This window comes from Electrophorus electricus, chromosome 10, assembly GCF_041902795.1.
Source record: "Electrophorus electricus isolate QZ-2024a chromosome 10, ASM4190279v1, whole genome shotgun sequence".
Classification (NCBI taxonomy): Eukaryota; Metazoa; Chordata; class Actinopteri; order Gymnotiformes; family Gymnotidae; genus Electrophorus; species Electrophorus electricus.
Window position 1 is genome coordinate 31,450,000 of NC_137506.1, and position 15,777 is coordinate 31,465,776.

The 15,777-nt window shown below is 45.9% G+C and overlaps 2 protein-coding genes across 4 annotated transcripts in view; both read right to left on the reverse strand.

Annotated features, from left to right (window-relative positions):
• Positions 1-19: 19 nt before the first annotated feature.
• Positions 20-9,840, reverse strand: si:ch211-168d23.3 (BRD4-interacting chromatin-remodeling complex-associated protein). 3 transcript variants are annotated; one of them, XM_081722141.1, is made up of 13 exons: positions 9,694-9,840; positions 7,946-8,708; positions 7,742-7,784; positions 7,382-7,447; positions 5,483-7,009; positions 5,178-5,393; positions 4,591-5,050; positions 4,075-4,193; positions 3,855-3,913; positions 3,522-3,670; positions 3,285-3,379; positions 2,702-2,804; positions 20-2,305 (listed from the first exon to the last, which is right to left on the reverse strand). In XM_081722141.1, exons 2-13 carry the CDS (start codon positions 8,038-8,040, stop codon positions 1,683-1,685), a joined length of 3,555 nt encoding a protein of 1,184 aa, XP_081578267.1. In that variant the 5' UTR covers positions 8,041-8,708; positions 9,694-9,840; the 3' UTR covers positions 20-1,682. The 3 variants fall into 3 exon arrangements, with proteins under 3 accessions (XP_081578267.1, XP_081578268.1, XP_026885539.3); XM_081722142.1 differs by lacking the exon at positions 9,694-9,840 and having other exon boundaries at positions 7,946-7,991; positions 8,559-9,686; XM_027029738.3 differs by lacking the exon at positions 9,694-9,840 and having other exon boundaries at positions 7,946-9,686.
• A 1,335-nt stretch (positions 9,841-11,175) lies between these two features.
• The window catches only part of LOC113589871 (enhancer of rudimentary homolog), a 5,979-nt gene continuing 1,377 nt past the window's right edge, over positions 11,176-15,777 (reverse strand). The window contains exon 4 of the mRNA XM_027029735.3: positions 11,176-11,859. Coding sequence (XP_026885536.1) covers positions 11,757-11,859 — 103 coding nt within the window. The 3' untranslated portion in view covers positions 11,176-11,756. The remainder of the gene's footprint in view (positions 11,860-15,777) is intronic.

Sequence of the window (15,777 nt, forward strand, 5' to 3'; positions counted from 1 at the left end):
TCTGGACAGCCTGTCAGGCAGAAGTGTTTGTGCTGAGAAGCTGTGTCAGACACATGCTGCCATGTTCACAGTATCACATGACCTCAAAGATGAGAGTGACATCATAACATCGAAAAGTGGCACCGTGTCACATTTTAGGGTGAGTCACAGTTCACGGGGGTGGGGGGGCTGCACACAGCTCTTGGCAATTTAGGTTTTCTGAATCATAATCCTAGACAGTGCATAGCATGATGGGAAGGAAATCCAAATTAGCCATTTAAAAGTAGGAATTTTGATGTTGGGACGTGGATGTTTAACTACGTGAAAGCGTGACATGAAATCGTTAAATATACCTCTAATGTCTCTGCTTAAAAAAAAAAAAAAAAGGCTCAACTCCTAACTGTCCAAAAATAATGTGGCCTCCACAGACCCCCTATTCACATATTCAGAAACCCTATTAAAAGGACGAATAATTGCTTCATCTCAAAACAGGCCTGGTTCTTTTCGGAGCTATTCATGGAGTACACAACACCTAAAACTGTCATAGATTGTCAAGAAAGACATCAAACACAAATATTCAACACTGTCTGTAGTTCTCTGGATGGCGGCTTCTCTTGTGACTTTTATGGATGGATCGTTTTAAACCGTTTTGCAAAATTACTTTTGTTTTTTTCCTTTGCTGTAGCCTGGCGGTTTGCACGCATAGTTCATCAGTTTGCATTGATTACACAATGACAAACTGAGAATCAACTTCTAACTTTCAGTACACACTTGTACTGAATGTCAAAGTACAGCCAGTCAACTACTGACAAACCAGTGGGATCACAAAAACACAGAAAGCTAGAGGAACTCAAAGTTTGTCTGAGGCACGTCCACATTTAAGACTGACTGCTTATTATTGCTTATTTTCCTTGTTTTTTAACTGGTTTTTTTTTTTTTCTTACATTTGTCTCCGTGGCCAAAATGGGAAATTGCATCACAGTTTGATGATGGTGACAACTTGCACCTGCCAATTTTGAACTCAAGGACAACGCCTGACATCCCTATCCACATCTGGGTTCATCTGTCACTGACGCAAATGTGGAGATAATTACAGGTTTTAGGACCACGAATGTCACTGATGCGTTTACAGGATTTGCTGGTGAAACACTTGCTCTTTGGGGGTAATCAAGCTGAAAGAGACATCAGAGTCCATGTAGCGCCACCTGGAGGTCACACATGTGAGAAGCTCCGAACACAAACCTGCAGCTGTACGTGACCGAGCAACCGCGCCTATAAACACGAGCTATCGTACTCCTTGCACATGCGTACGTACATTCATAAAGACGAATACATACAGGCACTCTGCAAATGTAACCGGCAACACTGGTGATGTTGGCACAAACCAAGCACACTGGAGGTTTCCGTACATGACACTAAAACCAAGAAGCATGTAAAAAAAATTTACTGGGGCACCTCTTTAAAAAATGCTTGGTCTCATTTACTCACAAAAGATTCCTCAACCTCTAACTGCTACTTATTTTTACAAGTACAAGTATCGCCCTATTACTGTAGAGGACTTCTCTCATGCCGATACTGTGACGATAACATCATACCCCTCTTTAGAACATAAAGGAGCATGTAACCAGAGAGAGAGTGTTCAGGTTTGTGCTCCGTTGTAGGTGAGGAGCTGCAGGAATTCCTGCTGTTGTGCTGGGGCTGTGTTACATCTCTCCTTCCAGGATGCAGCTGACGGGCTGCTCCATCTTGGGTTTGACAGGGTCTGTGGGGCCCTGCAGCCGCCGCAGTTCCAGGATGCTGTCTATGGCACTCTGCAGGTGTTCGCTCAGGCCGCTGCCCTCCGCCTCACTGCCAGTCCGCTTGGTCCGCTTGGCCTGCGGAGGGTGTGGATCGGGGGGAGGGTTGCCTGGGTCTCCTGGGCTCAGGGCCTGCGAGCATGGGACGTCCTGCGGTTCACAGGCTGTCCTGCTTGGGCCCGACTCGGTGCGGGATCTTTCTGCTGCCTGCTGTGCGAGTAGCCGGTCGGTCTCCGGGGGTCCGAGAGCCTCCCGTACGTCCGCTCCGTTGCTCAGACGTGCGCCGGAGGGCCCCCGGTGTGGCTCGTCGCAGGCTGAGTTGTGCACGACCTTGCGGGATCCCGACTCGTGTTTGATGGTGAGACGCAATGTCCCCCGGCTGCGGGAGCGGTACGTCTTAAGGCCCGGGGGTCTGTCTGAGTGCAGCGCCCACGCAGGGGGTGAGGGAGGGCTACCTGAGCCGGCAGTGTGACGCAGGGGCACTGTGCCAGGCTGTGAAGAGGCTTTACGCAGGGACATCAGGAAGGACTCTGTTAAAGAAATTGTACACAGATCGTTACGTTTTAGCCAAATTCAGGAGAACTGAAATCGTGGCAGAAAAGTTCCTCTCCTGTTAAAACTACAGTTTGCAACAGTAGTGAAAAGTGAGGTTCAATTAGACTTTTTGTTTTCCACAGGATTTGCAGAACTTGAGTAAAACTGTATTAAATGTTACAGTACAATAGAATACTTTCCCCTGACATGTTAAAAACCAGTCAGAAATGGTCTATGCTTCTCCCTGAGCACCTTAAAACCAGAGATCTTTTTAATCTCTCACTTCAGTTTCCCAGAGGAGAATCTTCACTTGACAAATCGTATAATCTGTGTGTGTGTGTGTGTGTGTGTGTGTGTGTGTGTGTGTGTGTGTGCTCTCCAGCAGGGCTGACCTGGGTCTCCTCGGGCGCGGCGTCTCTCATCCCCCAGGAGGAGTCTTTCTGACTGCAGGAACAATCTCTCCAGCATTACCATCTCTGCCGAGGGGCTCTCCTGCTGCAGACGCACCACAGACACACCACTCTCACTAGTCTCCTTACACAGTGTTCCACCACATGAATACGGCATGTGCCATTAACCCGAGAACAGCGCAGCTACTTCCTATAGCCATCGTCTTTCTACCAGTCAAAAGAAAAGTAATTTGCCTTTGCAGTTTTATTTGTGTATTGTGTGTCTGTAAAATATGAATTACACTCTTGGGTAAAACACTCAGAAGTCAAACCTCAGTCCCAAACGCTACTGTAATAGATGCTCGATCTGACTTCATCAGTGGTGTTATTCGAATAGATGGATGGTGTTACTCTAAAAGATCGGTGGTGTTACTCATAGATTGGTGGTGTTATCTAATAGATTGATGGTGTTACTCTAATAAATCCGGTTTAGGATTAGAATTAGCGTTAAGGTTAGTGTCAGGGTTAAGGTTAGGATTAAGATTAGTATTAGGAGTAGTATGTGTGGTGGGCCATTCAGGCTCACCTGCGACTCGGCCAGTAGCAGCTGCCTGTACTTGTTCGACATGTCAGTGGCGCGTTTCAGCAGCAGTCCAGATGCACTCTCGAACCGCCCATCCACTGCACAGAGACATCAGACACAGAGACACCTAAGACACAGCTGGTGGAACCGCCCGTCCACTGCACAGAGACATCAGACACTGGGACCGCCTGTCCACTGCACAGATCAGACACAGGGTAGTGTGACTGGTTTAAAGCTCACCAGATAGCAGGTCAGCCTGGCTGGGAGAGGCTCTAGAGCAGGTGTGGTAGGGCAGCAGGTGCCTCACGGCGTCCTCCAGCGAAACAAACCGGGCGTGTGTGTTCGGACGAAGAACGGCGTCATGGTCCGAACAGAGCTGCTGCTTGACCCTGGGAGTCGCATTGTTGCAAAAGAGACATGCACAACACTTGTGACCTCACAACTCTGGCATACTGAATGGGAAAAAAAAAGCTTCGGTTATTCTACTGGGATGTTTATTATGAAATGAAAGTGTTGATGCAGTTATTTCGTCCAGTCTATTATGGATATGGATGTTAAAAGGCATCAACTGACCTGTGCTGCCGCATGATAGGTGTGAGTCTCTCTTTCGCCTTCGCTCCGACAGAGGACACCTAGAGTAGTGCAGACACCCAGCGTGTGAATGGGACACCATGTAAAAACACTCAGAGGCTTTCAGGAAGGCTGGACGAACTATAACGAACTGTCCAAATCCAAGGTCCGTGTGCGGCGTGATATCACTTCAGAACCTTGTTAGTGAACACAGCCTACTCACTGGCGCATTCGCCTGGACTGGGGTCAGCATCGGCGTACCCTGCAGTGACCCGACCTCGCAGTCTTCCTGCAGGTGTGGCAAGACCATCTGACCATCGGCCATCACAGGGGCTTGGCGCGCTGGCGGAGACAAAAACACAATAACATCAATCAAATCCAGGCCTCAGATATAAGAATAAACACAATTCCTGTAAAAAATTGCAAATATGCAGTGTTTTTGAAAGAATTTTTTTGTTTGTTCTTTTGGGAATGTGCACTTTCCATTTACATATAAAAATCACTTCCATAGAGTTGTAGTTTGGCATTCAAAATGGTACAACTACAAACATTAGAACAGGTATCAAAGGCATCATGTCCTTGGGTTATTTTGGGAATTATGAATTATGACCTTTCAAAAAAAATATCCCCCCAAAATAGAAGAAAACTAAATCAAAACAGTATGCAGAAGAATTGTTGTAGAGAAATCATGATTGTTGGTAGCTGAGTTTCAGTAAGTGTCTTTTCTGGTCAAACTCACTGTGCTGTGGGGCCCCAGTCAGGCTGGCCTCCAGGGCCCCAGTAAGACCAGTGCATGTTGGAGTGGCTGGAGGGTTGTGCTCAGATGCACCCAGCTGTTCCACAGCAGAAGAAGGGCTCGTGCACAGCACAGAATCCTCCTGGCCCTGGGGGTGGGCGCCAAGGGCCCCGGGGTGGCGTTCCGAGAGTGGGGGCGTAGGGAACAGGGCGGAGGGTGTGCTCCCCGAGCACTGCAGGATGGGGGGCGAGGAGAGCGTGTCGCTGTGCTCTGAGCCCGAGTGCGCAGGGGTGGGCATCCCTCCGCACTCAGACAGCACAGAGAGGGCGTCGGCCTGAGCGCACACGGCCAAGTCCACGGGGGAAGCTCTGCCCTCGCTGGTGGCAGGAGAGATGTGACCGTCTAAGTGCACCAGTAACGTGTCGGTCAGGAGTTCCACAGACGGCAGAGGCTTAAGAACTTGCTGAGAGGGAAGACAGGAAAACGCATTTTTAAAAAGTTCATGTTTTATTACTTGTATGATTTTGTTTTACAGTTTTGGATCTTCGGACCTCCAAGATACGACCACGTTTAGAGCCTCAGTGGTTTACCTGTATGGGGTGATGTAGAAAGGTGGGGTTCTGAGGGTTCTGGCCTCTCTCAGAGGCTTGCTGCTTCTCTGGGTGGCTAACTAGCTGTTGATCTAATGAGACAACAGGCTCTGGCGCGCTCTCTAGCGGTGCTTGCAGAAGAGTAATGACTGGAGAGGCCTGTGAGTGTACTTCAGGAACGCTAGGCTGCCCCGACGCTGGAGAGGACAGCCTGCTCTGCTGGGACAGGTAGACAGGTCAGGTACATTCACTCGACAAACCGCATCGATGACAAAAACAGCGCTCTTCGAGGCGGTGGAACTCACTTGTAGGATGCTATGGAGCTGCTCACATGCTTCGACCTTGTCTGGCGCTGTTCTCTCAGGGAGCAGAAGTACCGGGGTCTGCGGAAGGCTGAGCTGCTCTGCCTGGCCCCCTGCCATGGCTTTCTGTACCTGGGGGGTCTGGGACACAAAGGGCAGGCTCTGCACCACTGAGGGCCCATTCACGATCGATATGGAGGCCACATCAGGGGGGAGCACACCTGGGCCGTTGATCAAGGTGATGTGGTTGGCCAAGGCAGGGCCCTGGACAACGGCACCGGGCTGCCCCTGCGGATATGCCCCCGTCAGCTGTGCTGGCATCTGGAAGACAGCAGGTGGCGCCGACTGAAACTGCAGGGGCCCGGACAGGAGCGCTCCCTGTCGGAGCGCTAGCTGGCCGGTCGGAGTGGTGAAGACGGGGCTGAAATTCAGCTGCCTGGGTCGCACCGTCACGATCTGCGAGCCGTCGATGAGGTGCCCCGTTGGTGCAGCTGCAGGGGGCATCGGGGTACTCGTGCTGAGCAGGGGCCTGGCAGAGCTGGTCGACTGGGCCACAGTTACCGGGCTTTGGCTGGGCAGGATGAAATGACTTTGACCCGGGAAGAGACTCTGTGGCTGAATGACGATGGAGCCGCCCTGGTTGACGAGCTGGAGGCTGACGGGCTTGCCGAGTGTGGGCGTCATCGCGGACGGAGGTGGCTGCTTGGTGCCCACCGGAGAAGACAGCAGGATATTCTGGGAGGCGGCAGGTGGGATGAAGGTAAGTCCCGGAGACGCCTTCTGCCCCGACGGCTTAGGGCTGATCTGCACCAGCCTAGGCTGGATGTTGACAGGCAGCTTGGGCTGGATGGGCAGTGGGGTCCTCTGCAGCACGATCTCCGGTGCCACCGTGGCCCTCGCGCCGGGGGTCAGCGGCTGGCGGCCGGTGAGGCCGGGCAGGTTCTTCCCCACGACCGTGCTGGAGCCGTGGGCGGGGCTCAGCGAGAACGACGTCTCGGGAGGAGGGGCCGGGAACACATTGCCGGGCAGCAGCCCCATTAGCTGCGGCGCAGCTGGCTTCAGCGAGGGGCAGCCCGGACCCACCGCCAGCAGCGACGGATGAGGGGGCTCCACCGCCACCTGCGTGTCCCTGGGCAACGTGGCCCCCCCAGGGACGTTCAGCGGCTTGTGCAGGTGCGTAGGCGAAGGGACGGAGAAGCCCGAGGGGTAGAGGGAGAGGACATCGCCGCTTTGGGTCAGTCCTGCCTCCAAGGCCAGGGTGTGCTCCGTGATGTCAGCCTCCTGGAGGCTCTGCTGCAGGATGTCACAGGTCTCCTCCTCTTCCTCCTCCTCCTCCTCCTCCTCCTCCTCCTCCCCACCCTGATGCGCCACCTCCTCCTGGTCTTGTGGAGCGTCATGTGGAGCGTCCCGTGAGTCCTCTCCTCCGGTCGGTGAGGACAGCAATGCCTCGTCCAGAAAGGAGAGATCAACGCAGCCGGAGGTAGGCGTGTCGTGAGACCCGGCATCGTCTGCCAACAGGGATACGGGGCTCTGGAGTGGAGACAGGTGAGTGGAGACGTGTACGTTAGGAGAAAGAAAGGAGTTGCTTTTGAAACTGTAACAGCACTGTCGTTGTCAGCAGTACCCTCATTAGTAGAAATAAGAAGACACTGTAAACCTCTGTCACTTTCACGATTTTATTTTTATTTTATTTACCTCATTATTCTCCCTCCTCTGTTCTGCTCTATAATTTTCTTGGTAGTCTGCCCGTCTTCAGATGAGCCAAGATAAACTCTTGTCGGTACGACTTTATTTGGTCCATAAAATCTGACTCAGATAATAATTACACGCAGGCACTTCCACAAAAATGCCGAGCTACAGTGTGTCTCGCGCGTCCCCGACGGGGAAAGAGGCTAGACTCACCGGGGTGTCTGTGAACAGGGACGGCTCCCCAGATGAGGAGTTAATGAGCAGGTCTCCATTCAATAGCTGCTGGGACACAGGAGACACAAGGAGTTAGAGGGAGGAGTCAAAGCAGCCACACACACACACACACACACACACACACAGAGTTCTGACAGTTCGATAGTCTTGTGTATTATCTTACTATAATGTTTACAGGGTGCTGAATTTTAATGCGCTGAATTATGTTTATAATTTATGTTAATTTAATGATATTAATTAATGATAATTTAACAATCTGATTATGCATGCTAATTGAGTACAGAGTGACACTAATTGGTTCCTCTATACTTGAATAAGTACAGTTTTTCACTGTCGCACCTCTTTTGTCCCGTGTAGGAAGTCATTCAGGGCTTGTGGATCGCTTGAAAAATACAGACAACAGCTTTAATTAGTCAGCACTAAATGTGGCTCAAACAGCTGGAGCATCAGGAATATCACGCGAGGTCAGACGAGGAGCACTGCGAGGAGGATCTCTGAAAAACCTCCAGCTTCCCTTTTCCTTCCTGAGATGATGGCACTTACCACAACACATCCAGCAAGCATGTGCCGTCGTCATCCTCCATCTCAACTGAAGCAGGAGCGGTGGATGGATGTGCCAGCCAGCAGGTTTGCCACATAACCACAGGAAAAAAAAACAGAACCAAACAACACTCTACACGTGCGTATGCGATACATAATAAATATACAACAACAGCAACAAAAGCCAAACTACGGTGAACGACTGAAACTGTGCCAAGTACACTTTACGAATTTCCTGGGCGGCATGGCCAAGTTACTGTGGGCTAATGCTTGGCATTAACCACCAACCCCTATTTAGTGATGGCAGACTAATACGTTATATCATACAATATCAGACAGTAGCCCAGTGCAGAAAGAGGGAAGTGCAGGTCAGGCTTTATGTTGCATAGTGACAGCACAGAGTGTCCACATAAACCTGCAGAAGGTTTTTGATTTCTTCAGATTTCACTTCAAGCCTGCAGTGCCAATCCCTCAGTGGGACGAAAATTGTTATCTGTAGTATTCCTTTTCTACACCAAAGTATTTTTTTTAAAAAAACAAAAAAAACCAAACACCCCCACATTTTTTCTAAATAGTTCAATCTTACATAAAAATACACTGCTACGGCAGGGCTCACCTCATGAGATAGGGGCTCCATTAAGAGCAAGGAGAGAGACTTGGGGGGCACTCCATGAGTCAGACTTCAGGGGCTGGCTCTGGACACACGCCAGGCCTCGAGGCTTCGGTGGCGGGGCGTGAACTCCCACTGCAGGCACATCACGATCTTCTGCACTTGGAAACAGCCCCGCGAGACACTCAGCGACCGACACGAAACTCGAGCAGGGGACACACGCGCGCGCGCGCCTGACAAAGTCCGTCACATCCCCGCGAGCAGGACACGAGCCGTTAGGATTTTAAACATGCGCCACGTTATCCGCGTGAGAGCAGCCTGGGCGAATGTCAGGTTATGAATATCTGCGACCATCAGGTCTGATAACATGATAACGTGACCTCGATAATAACGTTATTCTGTCGCAGTCTAAGCCAGGTTTTAATTATATTATGAGGCGGCTGCGTTATCATAGTACATAATAACCCCGAACACAGCTGACACGCTGACATGCGACGGATTCGTCTCCGTTCGTTACGGGAAGTAAACAGGACATTCCGCACCCGAGTCGGTGGACCGGGGGCACGCGAGCACGGGGCGAGCTTGCATTAACCCCGGGAGCACGTCCGCCGCAGGCTGCTCCTTGTTGCCTGCGCCTCCCGTGTGTTTGAGGGGAGGTCCTTTCAGACACACAGACCACCTCCAAGCACAGCTCTATCCATGTTTACGCATCGCACCCGCAGTCGTTGCAGCGTGCCGCAGCACACAATGAGCGCTCACCCCGGCTAAACACCTTCGCAAGACACCCGAAATTGACGCGTCCTATTTAAAGTGACTCTCACCACTCGTGTGCAAAATAACACCTTCGTTAAACGATGATGGCGCTCCTTAATACACGCAGCTAGCCAAGAGGATGGAGTCGACGCGGGGAACGGCTCTGGCTAATGATGGGATAGCGCCGCTGGTCCCGCTCTCTTCAGGAAGGTACCAGGGATGCTGACTGCTGCCTCATAGCAACAAAAGGCAGCTGGTGCACGCGCTTTGGGTTGCAGCCTGCACACCGGGCGTCATCGCCGAGCCCTCGCGCCTCCCTGGTAGTAATTCCGTAATATAACTTGAAAGCCGAAGGGGACAAAAAAAAAAAGCAAAAACAAAAACTCACCGCTTCTTTGTGGTTTATTGTCCTGTCAAGCGGGGCCTCTGCGCCATCGATTCTCACTCAGTAGCCTTTTCAGATGCTGAAGGGGGAGGGGGGGGATCGGGGTGGGTGAGAAACAGGAGTGCGCGAGGGGCGATCTGCACACAAAGGTAGAAGAAACACCGCGCGACCGATCGGTCTTCTCTTTATCAGCCGTCGCGTGCTTGGCTCAGGTTATGAAAGAGAAGCTTACACGCGCTCGTCTTTAACACCAGCGATCGGGGGGGGGGGGGGGGGGGGCAGAAACTTCAAAAATACCGCTCGTGTATAACGCAGTCGCTGAGCTGTGACATTATGCAAATAAGCCACGACTTCAGAGCCGGATGAACAGAAATACGACGTTTAGGGGGAAGAAAACACGTTCTGATATTTCAATATAAAAAAAATTATATAAACATTATATAGATAGATAGATGATAGAGCAGTATTTTGGCACTTCATAGGCTCGTGCTCCTCCAGACTGAGATTGAGGATGTCACTCTTCCAGCTCAGGGGTCACAGCCCCAAGTGCCCCAGTCACCAGCACTGGGGCAACCTTCTTAACCTTCCACATCGCCTCCATTCCTGCTCTCAGTCCTTGTTATTTCTACTTCTCACGTTCATTCCTTTGGATATTGGGCCCACCACATCCATCACCCTTGCTGCTCTCTGCGTCTGGTCCACTGTGGCAGCGTCTGGCTGCTTGACTTTATCTGTCTGGATCTGGGGATCTCAGCCTTGCTGTTGGGGGGGGTGTTCAGCTCATGCCCTGCCTATGTTCCTGTATATGATCCCTGCAGCTTGACTGTGGCTTTGAGCGTCTGCTCTCTCTGCCAGTATTTTGCATCCTACCACTAGCTGCTGGATTTTCTCAGAGGCTCCTTTCACAGTCTGCATCTCAGGATTTTCTCTGGTGTGATACACTCGTGCTTCGCTCTAACTAGTACTTTGTGTTTGATATAAATATGTGTGTAGATAGATAGAAACATAAACATATTCAAAATTGTACTTAAGTATCCAAGAAACAGGATGTTTCAGACTGTGCAGAGTGCTTCACCTACATCCATATCTACATATATGTATTGAAAATTATATTTTATTGATGAGAAAATACTTAAAGTATGATACCTAGACACAAATCAATCAATCAATCATATATATGAACAATATCAGGCAAAACACAATTACAAGTGCTGTAGCTACTTCTCACTGTCAGTCCAAAGTCTGACGTGTGAATACCACAGCCGGTATTTGGAGAGAATAATTACCACAGCAATTAAAGTTATAAAAAAAATATTCAGTGTATACTCAAGCAAATAAAAAACAATAATATTGTGGAAAATTGCAGTGTACACAGCACTGTGTAATAGTTTGAGCAAAGCCTATTTTTCAGGAAAGTTGGATATAAACAGGAAGATTGTGTATAGGTTTATGATTTTTATAAATTAAAAAATGCACTCAGCAAAAGCAATTTAAAAATTATTTTATTAGAATTAAACAACAAAATGAAAAATACTTGTAACAAAATTTATTTAAAAAAACCCCCAAACATCAAGGGAAAAACAAAAACAAACAAAAAAAAACCTGAAACTGAGTATATGGCAGGGGGGAATCTTCTGGACAGTTGGTTACCATAGTTACTCATACACTGCAATGCCCAAGTTGTCCAGGCCTGCTCCCAAAGTTCTGTCTTGTAGAATTTAGTCACAAAATGAATTCACTCTTATAATAAGATGGTGATGATCTGCCACTTTCTCAGCCAAGTACAAATCAGGGGAGGTTTTTAAACCAGCCAAGCATATACCTCTGGGATCAGGTCTGGTCACCCGGGCTCAGTGTAATCCCTGCTCTCCAGGTCACTTTCACGGCTTTGTTGTGTACATTATAATGGTCATGCAGGACTGCAAGACTGTCATTAACAATCCTCGATCTAAATCTCTGGTCTGTTTTCTTTCATATTCCCTGCAGAAATTTCCCCCCTTTACACTGCTCTAGAATTCTTCCTCTACCAAACGGCTGAAATGTGAAACTTAGCTGCACTGCCAAGTTTATTTCCCGGCCTGCTGAGCTTGTCGACGCAACAAGACATAAATCTTCTCCTTAATCCAGTCTTTGTTGTTGGGCTGATAGGTCTGCGTGTCTGCACGGTACCTACGAAGGGGAAGGCAAAACAGTAATTAACGCAGGCCCTCGTTTCCAGGCTGTTGGTCACTCAACAAAAGTTGGAGATCCATTTATTTGGATAACGCTGGTGTCCTCATCTCACACAACAGCAGCTGAGCTACAACTGCTTTGACCTCATGACCCAGTCATGACCAGTTTTGTTTACAACGTGAGAATAAGGGACCATGATCAACTTTTCCATCTGAGAACTTGCACACACTTCATAATATAGCAGCACTCAGAATACAAAATTAGGCGCAAAAACTTCTCATGGCGTAACGATCCAACCTGCTCTGAATCATGCCAAAACCTGGCACATAAACTAATCTTGAGCATTCAAAATTGGTTAAAAGCAAAGGCTTATTGACTGAGTACCCTTACTTTTAGATTAGTAAGAACATTTCTCTAGTCACTGAAAATCTGACACACAGATTCATATTTAACACACTGTCTAAACAAATTAGGAACCAGAAATAAATAAAATAAATTCAGAGAGAGAGAGAGAATTTGGTAAATATTGACTCAATTAATGCCTATGATGAAATATTTCTGTCAACAGTAATTCTTGTCAAACAGAACAATGAATTTTCCAAGTTAACAAAGACACTGCACGGCATTGTACAAACACTAGCATCTTATCACATTAACACGTCAAAGCATGTTAAATGTTCATACCATCAACTCTCTAGTGTTTTTCATGTAACTACTTACAAATGCATGCGAATAGTTTAACTTAAGATAGACATTTAAATAAATTTGAATTTTTAAAGATGGGCTTAAATGGTACAACACAATCACATCTGCTATATCAAGATTTTAAATGAGAATTTTTTTTAACCCATTATTAGCAAAATGGTTAATATTACTCTTGTCCTCAAAGTCAACATATGTTCTAGAAATGTGTATTTGAATGACTCAGTAGAAGGAAGCATTATTATTACATTGTACTGTTCACCACAGCTGCTTCATTTAAGCCCACTTTGATCATTTCAAGAACATTTCAGGGTGTTTATACTGAGCTTTTGGACCTTGGATCCAGTTACAGAACATAGTTGCCAAACTGTGACTGATCACAGCATTTTTATTGTATTATTTTACTTCTTTGGTGGTGCCGGAGTGATGAAAGTAAAGCTGGTATGTGCGTCACTCCCTAGATATGAGATGACTGACCTGACTGACCTGACAGAGGCCTAAACTACACTTCTCTCTATCCTTAAAAGAAAAGACAGATGGTGTTGAAAGAAGGTTCATTCCCTACAAGGCAACTGTACAAAAACAAATATAAAACTCTAAAAATCAGACAACTGGCTGACATCAACACTATACTAAATATATTCCTGCTCAGTTACAGTATGAAATCTTTTACTTATTGATGATCTTAGAGATGCACTGCTTAAGGTAGGACTGCTTAATTTATTGTAATAACTAGGGTTTATGGTTAAGGTTTTTAAACATCTTACAGATTTAGGAAATGAAGGAATTATCTATATTTCTAATGTTTTAAAACTATTTGAAAGTAATTTTTAAAAATTTCTTTTACTAATTACACACACATAGGCTTATTGGTAACTCTTGCAAACTTCGACAGTACACGGTGTACAAATTAAATCCATGTTGGACATTTTGCATATTTTTACATTTATATAATATTCATATTCAAATATTTTTACATTTATATATTTACGCCTTAGGTATAAGATGACTGACCTCATGGAATCATAAACTACAACTCTTTCTACCTTTGAATTATGTGGATGAATTCACATATTTGTCAACAATAGATATTCCATGAAAATTAAACCAATATATACTAAAAATATCAGAAAAACAGTTTTGCTAAAATGTCATATTACCCTAAAAATACTAGAATATGTAACCTCTGGCAATCCGTTACACAACACAAATCAAATACAGAACCCAAGTCAACTGTATCAGTGGTGCAGTGCAATTCCTTTAACCAATACACATGAATTCAGTAAAAGAAGTACCTCATTTACATGATGCAGAGAAACTAGTCTATGCTCTTATTAGCGACAGGTTGGATACTACAGTGCTTCATTACCTGGAGGTTTCCACAGGTGCCTAAACAAGCTCCAGTTAGTCTAGAAAACACGAGAACCTAAATGACCAATCATCTCTGGGGTGGAACTGCTGTTCTTACGAAGCCTCTCAGCCCTGAATAACCTTCTCGTCAGACCTCGACAATCGCACTCTTTACGTACACGTTGAAAACTCAGCAGCTTATTCAGGTTTTCGTGTAGCATTTCTTACAGATCTGTGTGGTTCACAGGTACAGACTTGCAGTCATTTGAACATTTAAGCTGTTCTAGCTGGTCCTCACGGAGTCTCCCATTGCTCTGTCACCTCGTAGGCCTCACGAGCTCTAAACATCTGGTGGCAGGGTGCACAGACAGCTGTGCCTGGCTTCACAGGACGCATTACTGCTGCCTCCCAGCGTAGCTCACCCACCACCTGCTCATCACATTACTTCCCAGCATAGCTGGGAACTACTCTTTCCAACCACGGTGGAGAGAGTAGATAGTTTCAGGTACCTTGGAGTTCACATCTCACAGGACCTGTCCTGGTCCCACCACAACTCCTCCCTGGCAAAGAAGGCTCGTCAGCGTCTTTACCACCTCAGACGCCTAAGAGACTTCAGACTGCCCTCCAAGGTACTGCGGAACTTCACCTGCACTATCAAGAGCATCCTCACAGGGAACATCACAGTCTGGTTTGGGAACAGCACCAAGCAGGACAGACAAGCACTCCAAAGGGTGGTGCGTTCAGCAGAGCGCATCACTCATACGGAACTTCCTGACCTGCACACCATCTATTACAAGCGGTGCCAGACCAAGGCCAGGAGGATTGTGAAGGACCCCACCCATCCCAACAATAGGCTCTTCTCTCTGTTGAGGGCAGGGAAGCACTTTCACTCCCTGATGACCAAGACAGAGAGACTGAAGAGGAGCTTCAGGCTATTCGGGGAAACTGATGTGACTGTAAATATGTAAATTTGTAAGCTGAAACTGTACATTGTGTACACACACATGTTTATTAATTTATGTTTATATATATATATAAATATATAAATATAAATGAATATATATAAATATATATAAATATAAATAAATATAAATATAAATAAATATAAATATAAATAAATAAATATATAAATATAAATAAATATAAATATATATATATAAATATAAATAAATATAAATATATATATAAATATAAATATATATAAATATATATATAAATATAAATATATATATATAAATATAAATATATATATATAAATATATATATATATAAATAAATAAATATATATAAATATATATAAATAAATATATAAATATATAAATAAATATATAAATATATAAATAAATATATAAATATATAAATAAATATATAAATATAAATAAATATATAAATATAAATAAATATATAAATATAAATAAATATATAAATAAATATATAAATAAATATATAAATAAATATATAAATATATAAATAAATATATAAATATATATATATATATATATATATATATAAATATAAATACATATATATAAATATAAATACATATTTCCTTATGTACCCCTGTTTTTTTCCCTCAGTTTGGACAGAGCACTCAAACCATTTCACTGCAAGTTATACTGTGTATATGTATGTGACAAACCAAACTTGAAGTCAACTTGAAACTTGACTTCTGCCTGACATGACACCAGTGCACGTGGCATGGTATGGCTACTGGGACCTGCTTGAGCACTTTGATAATATTCATGTGCATATGCCCCTCTTGCCCACGGTGGTACTTAACAGCCTCTGAAGCCTGCGTCTGGCCACCGGGACCACGAATACACCAAGTTCACTAGGGGTCTTGACCCAGACTTCCAGAAAACT